Source organism: Hibiscus syriacus, unplaced genomic scaffold (genome assembly GCF_006381635.1).
Source record: "Hibiscus syriacus cultivar Baekdansim isolate YM2019G1 unplaced genomic scaffold, ASM638163v2 tig00111095_pilon, whole genome shotgun sequence".
NCBI lineage: Eukaryota > Viridiplantae > Streptophyta > Magnoliopsida > Malvales > Malvaceae > Hibiscus > Hibiscus syriacus.
Genome location: NW_024062980.1, coordinates 1,655,740 through 1,662,061, shown reverse-complemented (window position 1 = coordinate 1,662,061; position 6,322 = coordinate 1,655,740). Strand labels below are relative to the sequence as shown.

The window sequence follows — 6,322 nt, the reverse complement described above, 5'->3', positions numbered from 1 at the left end:
AATATGTAACTTGGGATCCTGAATGTCCTCCTTGAGGAGAGTCATGTAAGGTCTTAATAACCTTCAATCTAAGACTGCCATGATCTCCAATATAAACCCTATCACTTTATCTAAGGACATCCTTAGAATACTTTCATTTACTATTAGTTGTAGGATTAATAATAAGAGTTGAAATCCAGTATTGAGCAAAAGTATCACCCTGATAACTCTCTTCCACCTCTTGAACCCAAGTAGGTACTAAAACAGTAGCTCCCAAAACAAAGCATTGAGCCTAATCCTCCCATCTTCTAGATAAGGCATCAGCATCAGCAACAACATTCAACTTTCCTTTTCTGTACTGTATAGTATAATCCAATCCTAATAGCTTTGTCAACCCTTTCTTTTGAATAGTGGTAGTCAACTTCTGTTCTAAAAGAAATTTTAGAGGCTCATGATCAGTCTTAATAATAAAAGGTTTGCTCTCCAAATAATGTCTCCATTTTGAAACAGCCAAAAGAATAACAAGGTATTCTTTTTCATAGATAGATAATGATGAATTCTTAAGACTTAGAGCTTGACTCAAAGAAGCAATAGGTCTCCCTTCTTGTGCAAGAACAGCCCCTATACCTCTAGAACTAGCATCTGTTTCCAGATAAAAAGTTTTAGAAAAATCAGGTAAGGCCAAAACTGGAGCAGAACACATGGCTAATTTAAGATCTTCAAAAGTTGTATAAGCAGCAGCAGTCCACTGAAATCCATCTTTTTTCAACAACTGTGTCAAGGGTCTGCTAATAATACCATAATTCTTGATAAATCTCCTGTAATATCCAGTTAGGCCCAGAAATCCTCTTAAATATTTAAGAGTTTTAGGCTTAGGCCAATTCTGCATGGCCTCCACCTTGCTAGAGTCAGTAGATACTCTTGCAGCAGAAATAATATGGCCAAGATACTCCACTTGAGTTTGCCCAAAGAAACACTTGGATAAATAATCGATTCATCTTTAAAACTTCCAAAACCAGCTGTAAGTGTTTAATGTGATCTTGCATACTGCTGTTGTACACCAAGATATCATCAAACAAAACTAAAACAAATTTTCTAAGGAAAGAATTAAATAATTCATTCATAAGAGACTGAAATGTAGCAGGAGCATTAGTAAGACCAAAAGGCATTACCTTGAACTCATAATGGCCTTGATGAGTTCTAAAGGTTGTCTTGTAAATATCTTCAGGTTTAATTTTGATCTGCCAATACCCTGACCTCAAATCAATTTTTGAAAAGTATATTGCCCCATACAATTCATCCAGCAAATCTTCCACTATAGAAATAGGAAATTTATCTTTAATGGTCAAACTATTTAATTCTCTGTAATCCACACAAAATCTCCAAGTGTCATCCTTCTTTTTAATAAGAAGGCAGGGAGATGCAAATGGGCTCTTACTAGGCTGAATAATAGAAGAGGACAGTATAGTAGCTATCTGTTTTTCAACTTCAGCCTTTTGATTATAAGGAAATCTATAAGGCCTTAGATTCACAGGAGTAGCATTAGATTTGAGTGGAATAGCATGGTCATGAGATCTCTGAGGAGGTAGCCCTTTTGGTTCTGCAAAAACTGATATGTATTGTTCCAACAAATGTTGAATATCAGTAGGAATACTAGTAGAATTGCCTTCCATATTCAATAATATAACATGACCCAAAATATATGAATCCCATGCAGACATTTTAAGTAGTGTAGCCCCAGAAATCTGTAGTTGTTCATTAGAGGGCTGTTGACCTTGAACACAAATTTGATCTCCTTGGTGGTCAAAGCTTAAGGTCATGTTGTTGAAGTCCATTGATATTGGACTGAATAACTTCATCCAATCAACTCCCATGACCATGTCACTTCCTCCCAATTTGAGCAGCCTAAAATCATGTGAAAAAGTATGGCCCTGCATTTGCCATTCTACCTTGTTGCACCTAGCAGAACTGAATAATTTTTTGCCATTAGCCACAGTGATAGCCAGAGGATTAGGGGTAGTAATCTGTATACCAGTATTAGCCCATTTAGGGGTCAAAAAACTATGTGTGTTGCCACTGTCAATTAATATATTCAAGGGTTTTCCCTTAATAGTACCCTGAATTCTCAAAGTATTATGTCCAATACAACCAGTTATGGCATTCATAGAAATTTCTAGGTTTTCCTCTTCTGGCTGCTGTAGTTGTTCTGTATCAATGGGACTATCTTCCAAAGGAGAAGTTTCAATTTCTTCAGTCATCATATTTAACTGCCTGTTTTTACACTGATGTCCTGGTAAATATTTGTCACCACATTTGAAACAAATGTTATTTTGTCTTCTATAATCAATAAGATTCTGTTTCAGATTTGGTGATGATGTGGGCTTTATAGGCACTGGCAGAGCAGGTGTTTTATGCATAGATATGGGGTTTGGGTACGGTGGGCTTTTAAAAGAAGGCTTTAATCTTTTATTTTCAAACTCCACAGAAAGTTCATAAAGCTTGGCCTGTTTACATGCTTCAAACAAATTTTTAGGATCTAAAGCCTTGACCCTATGCTTAATATCATCTCTTAGACCACTAATAAAAAGTGATACAAAGAACTCTTCAGTTAAAGTAGGATTCTGCAACAACATATAGGGCTGTAACTCCTCAATTTTTTCCTGATAATCTTCCACTGACCCTTTTTGAGTCAATTTAATGAACTCTTCCACAATATCACAAAAAGATCTATCACTGAATCTATGACAGATATCAGCTTCAAATTCATGCCATGTTACATGGTGCTTTTGCATTATATATCCATCAAACCATATTTCTGCTTTGCCTGTCAAATACATAGTAGCTACCTCTACTCTTTGCTTAACAGGAACACTATAGATAGAAAAATATTTCAAGCAATTTTATATCCATCCTCTAGGATTAACCCCATCAAAAAATGGTAGTTCTATCTTAGGTCTGTGCCACATAGTTCCTGAACTATTAAATGAACCCCTGGCCCCCTTTTTTCAGCTTCCAGTCCAAACAAATTAGGCCTAGAATCACTGTTTTCACCCACCTAATTTTCAGGCCTAGAACTGTTCTTAAGAGCTAAATAAGCATCAGGTTTAGTCTTTAATATCCCAGGTTCATCCGGTTTGTAAGTAAATCTAGACTTGTCATTCACCACAGTCACCAAAACAAAATTCTTTTCTTTATTTTGAGAAGTATCAGGAGATTGTACCTGCTCACCCACAGACTGCTCTTGGTCTCCAGTTCTGCCTATCAGTATCCTCAATTTATCTTCCACATAGTTGTGATTTATGGTCATCCTAGCCTCCAGTGTTGTAATCATTGTTTTCTGAGTCTCTCACCATTTAGGTGGATTAGTTTCATTCTGACCTTGTTTCACCAAAGCAGCAAGGTCTTCAATTTGTTTCTGAATCCCAGCTAAATCTGTTTCTGCCATAGATTGATTCTTCTTTGTCATGCCCTCTAAAAAAAATTTTTTTTGCCAGAATCTTAGCTCTTATTACCAATTGTTATAGATTGGGAGAAAAATAAGGATTTAAGAGAAGAATTTAGATAAAAGAGAGAGTTGATAGAGAAGAAAATTCATCAATTATTTCATAAGGATTGTTTACACTCTGGTTTGTTAATTATTTAGTTACAATGCCAATACTTCCTTGCCAGCTATCCAGACTATATAACTAAATGATTCCTCTCTTTCTTTTCTTTCTCAGGTATTGGGCCTTCGATATTGGGTTGCTCCTTCAGACTTCCTTGCTGCTCGCCTTGCTGCTTGCCCAGCTCTTCTGATAATGTAAGTAACCCCGTGCCTCTCACATGATTGAATTCCCAATTGTTGTCTTCAATCCCTAACCCTCGGTCTTCATTTTCCAAATTTCCTTCGATATTTCCTCTTCGTTCCACTTCTTCTTCTCCAATCCTGACACATATGTGCACAACCTCTATGTACTCACATATATTTAGTTCTCACATGTGTACATGGGCTAATAAAGAGATAACAATAAATACACTATATGTGATGTATATGCTTTTGTGATATGAAATGTGTTACATGAATTATATGATGATGTGTGTATTGTTTGGTTAAGAATGTTAGGTACAATAGCATATGACTAAGAGATATGAATGATAATAATATATGATAATTCTAAGAATGTAAATGATGATATATGTGTATGTATTTGTTACATGAAAGGGTATATTAGTTTGTATGATATGATAGTATAAATTATTCATACATTGTTAGGAGTTAGAGTTACATTATAAGTTTTATATGTCTCACTAAGTCATAGACTTAACGTGTGAATGTTTCACACGTAGGTTTCGAGAAGATTAAGGAGCAAAGAGGAGCAAGACAGGTTAGCCTCTCATTCTCGAAGATCAGATCTGAAAAGAGTTTTGAATCATATGTATTATGTTATATTAAATGTAGTTGGCATGTACTAAGAGATTTAAATTGAATATGCTCTTATATATTTTGTAAAACCAATTGTTTTTAATTAATGTAAATTATTCAGCTTTGATTTAAATGTGAATTTGAAATTCTTTATTTACATTGTAAAAGAAAAACGTTTTGAAAAGTTAATGTTACATCTCAGATTTGTATCCGGGTCGGGTACGGGTATGGGGGTGTTACAGAATGAGATTACCTTTAACAGTCCAGTTGAGGATTCTCGTCCTATTTTGCTTAAAAGCCGGCAGCTTGTTGAGCTCACTTGTCGAGCGTTGGAAATGAATCCGATTCACCAAGGTCCATTAACTTGTCCAAATGTTGGGCCACGGTTGTGGAGTTATCCACTGGTTGGTTGGTTGAAAATAAATTCAGATGGGACTAGAAACCCTGAGTCTGGTCTATCTTCATGCGGAGGTGTGCTGCGAAATCATTTGGGGGAGGGCAGCTGGGGTTTACAAAGTTCATTGGACTCTACTCGGTGATTGAAGCTGAAATTTGGGGTGTTTATACCGAGCTGTTATGTGCCTAGGAAAGGGGAAGATTCCAAGTAATAGTTGAAGTGGACAGCATGGAGCTTCTCGGGATGTTGCAACATTTGCAGAATGGACGATATAGAATTACTCTTCTTCACCATGTTGTTGATTTATTGCGAAGGAATTGAGTGGTGCGATTTCAACATGTTCAACGGGATGGAAATCGATCGGCCGATGCTATGGCGAAACTAGCAGACAGGAATTCTTATGAGTGCCTTCAGTTTCTGGTTGCTCTGGTGGACGTGATAGCGCTCTTACAGGAGGATTTCTCCGGCACAATGGATGCTTAATGATTTTGTTTCAGTCTTTGTTTACCAAAAAATTATATTTTTATAGGAATTTATTTTTATTGTAACAATAATGATTATATTTGTAATAATATTTTTTAATATATTGAAGCTGAAAATAGAAATGCATAGATTAGATGTAAATCACATTTCAACTCATCAACTATAATATTGTTTATCAATATTGTAACTTTTTTTCTTATTATAATATGGTAAATTGCATCTAAATTTATAACTCTAAATTTTCTCAAATTTATAACAAGTTTATTTATGGTAATAAAAAATTTAACTTCCCTAAATATATAACAAGTTAATTTAAGTTTATACCAAGTCAATTAATCTATCAATCGAATTCTTGACGAGTTAATCAACCGTACATCTAATAGTATAGATAGTATTGATATTAGAATATGTATTTGTCCTTCAAAAAAAAAAGAAATATGTATTTGAAAAGGGGAAACGCTGGATGATCATCATTTAGTAGCCTACCAATTGTAAAGCTTATTAAACATTTTCCTATCACAGCTGCGATAAAATCCATCATCACGAACCGCCCAATACACCGTCTTATTAGGGTGTTTGCAGATTTCACTGTCGGCGTTGGGCACACCATGCACAAATATATTGAATGTCCTCACCCTGTTACCATGTCTAAACGTACAAAAGAAGAGGGTTGTTTCCCAGAAATTGATCTTGAAATGGAACTGGTAATCGTCTCTTTGCCAGATCGGGTGCGCTTGTAAATCGTCGTCCTTTGACTGTACGTGAACGATGAGCGGTTGTTTCGTGTCGGACAACATGTTCAACAGATGAACATGAAATTTCCAGTTCCAGTAGATGCTTAATCCGGGTTGAGCCATGCTGCAGATAACAAGCACCCAAATCAGAGCCATGAAACCTCTTTTTTGGACTTTGGATTCCATGTTTGGGTTATTTAGGGTTTATAGTTTTGATGGGGTTCTTACTGTTGGAACTATTAACGCATGGAATTTATATAACTTTGAGAAACCCTAAAAATAGAAGGTTAAAAATACATGGGAATCGGACAAACATCGTTTCTTGGT

At 35.7% G+C, this 6,322-nt stretch overlaps 1 protein-coding gene across 1 annotated transcript; it reads right to left on the bottom strand.

Moving 5' to 3' along the window:
- Positions 1–271: 271 nt before the first annotated feature.
- LOC120152769 lies at positions 272–2,816 on the bottom strand. Its single transcript, XM_039164911.1, has 3 exons — positions 1,418–2,816; positions 1,152–1,294; positions 272–955 (listed from the first exon to the last, which is right to left on the bottom strand). Exons 1-3 carry the CDS (start codon positions 2,814–2,816, stop codon positions 272–274), a joined length of 2,226 nt encoding a protein of 741 aa, XP_039020842.1.
- Positions 2,817–6,322: the final 3,506 nt, after the last annotated feature.

Excerpts from the sequence above, each read along its gene's own strand:
- LOC120152769 (XM_039164911.1), bottom strand. The coding sequence starts at position 2,816 with ATGTATTTGACAGGCAAAGCAGAAATATGGTTTGATGGATATATAATG. Across the intron at positions 1,295-1,417 it reads CTCTTCTATTATTCAGCCTA|TGGAAGATTTGCTGGATGAA; the intron begins GTAAGAGCCCAT and ends CTATTTCTATAG. Across the intron at positions 956-1,151 it reads AAGGCCATTATGAGTTCAAG|TGTTTCTTTGGGCAAACTCA; the intron begins GTAATGCCTTTT and ends TATTTATCCAAG.